We start from the raw sequence: 1,096 nt of genomic DNA, 5'->3' as shown, positions 1-1,096 counted from the left end.
ATATCTGCCCAGTGAATCAGATCCACTATAAAGTTGTATGGGTTCTTCCCCTGGCCCATGCAACACCCGTCCACCAAGTCTGAATCTAGTCACAGACGAAGAGTAAAGCACAACGAGCCGCGATGGATACTGACTCTTTAGGTGGTTGAATGAGGGAGTCGTGCTGCAGGATCAGGTCTATCCTCAGAGGTCGTGACGTCTTCCCTTTCCTCTTCTTCCCCTCGACAGGTTCTGGGACTGCACAGAGAAATACAGAGTAGTGTGATTGAGCATCAGGCACCCGGTTAGATTTTATTTTTATGACTCAATTTTTGTTTGTGTTTTTTAAAGCAACATAAAAAGGGATACTATATTTAAATGTTATTTTACAGCCTTACACTGTAAATTACAATAAAATAACCTTGAATACGTGAATATGTATTTATATAAGGCTAGAAGAGAACTTTCAAGCTGGTTAGTGGCTTATGTGTATTTCATTTACATGTGCAACTCTGGGAAATGCAGGACTATGCAGTTGTTTTCACTGATAAACAATTTCTTCCAACTGGAGGAAATCTATACTCAATTTGTGTAATTATATATATTCACCCTTCGGTTCAGGTTTCTTTGGTTGTCCAATGTCCAAAAAGAACAAACTGTCATCTGACTTCTCAGACAGCAGACCCCTGAAATACAGAAATATCACATTATGTCACGAGTTACACTTAAATTACAAGAAAGAGATTACTCCAATTAACTAACATTTTTTTTAATTAATCTGTTTTTCAAGTAAATTATTAATCATTTATTGTATAAAATAAAGGTTTAGCAATCTGTAAACAGTTGGTAGAGAAAATCTCAGATCTGTTCTCCGTTGTTTGATCTGATTTTTCAGTACTTTTGATACAATCAAATGATAGTATGGTATTGTTTTAAATATCTGGCATTTAGAAAATAGCAAAACTTTTGACAACTGTAGTATAAAATGTCAGACAACAGTAAACATGTCCATCACAAGTTTCAAGAGCCCATGGTGACATTTTCAAATGGTTTGTTTTCAGCCTATAGTCCAAAACTGTAGATATTTTACCTACAAAGATACAAAAAAAAAAAAAAA

At 35.1% G+C, this 1,096-nt stretch overlaps 2 protein-coding genes across 2 annotated transcripts in view; both read right to left on the bottom strand.

The window, feature by feature from the left end:
- The window catches only part of LOC118336472, a 744,338-nt gene that overhangs the window by 674,545 nt on the left and 68,697 nt on the right, over positions 1–1,096 (bottom strand). The window lies entirely within an intron of this gene.
- The window catches only part of LOC118336541, a 9,959-nt gene that overhangs the window by 8,197 nt on the left and 666 nt on the right, over positions 1–1,096 (bottom strand). The window contains exons 2-3 of the mRNA XM_035673210.1: positions 589–665; positions 94–237 (exon numbers count right to left, since the gene is read on the bottom strand). Of these exons, the coding sequence (XP_035529103.1) occupies positions 94–237; positions 589–665 (221 nt within the window). The remainder of the gene's footprint in view (positions 1–93; positions 238–588; positions 666–1,096) is intronic.

Source organism: Morone saxatilis, unplaced genomic scaffold (assembly GCF_004916995.1).
Source record: "Morone saxatilis isolate NCDOM2014 unplaced genomic scaffold, NCSU_SB_2.0 Contig24, whole genome shotgun sequence".
Lineage (NCBI taxonomy): Eukaryota > Metazoa > Chordata > Actinopteri > Moronidae > Morone > Morone saxatilis.
The sequence above is the reverse complement of the archived record's forward strand: the minus strand, read 5'-3'. Positions and strand labels throughout refer to the sequence as shown.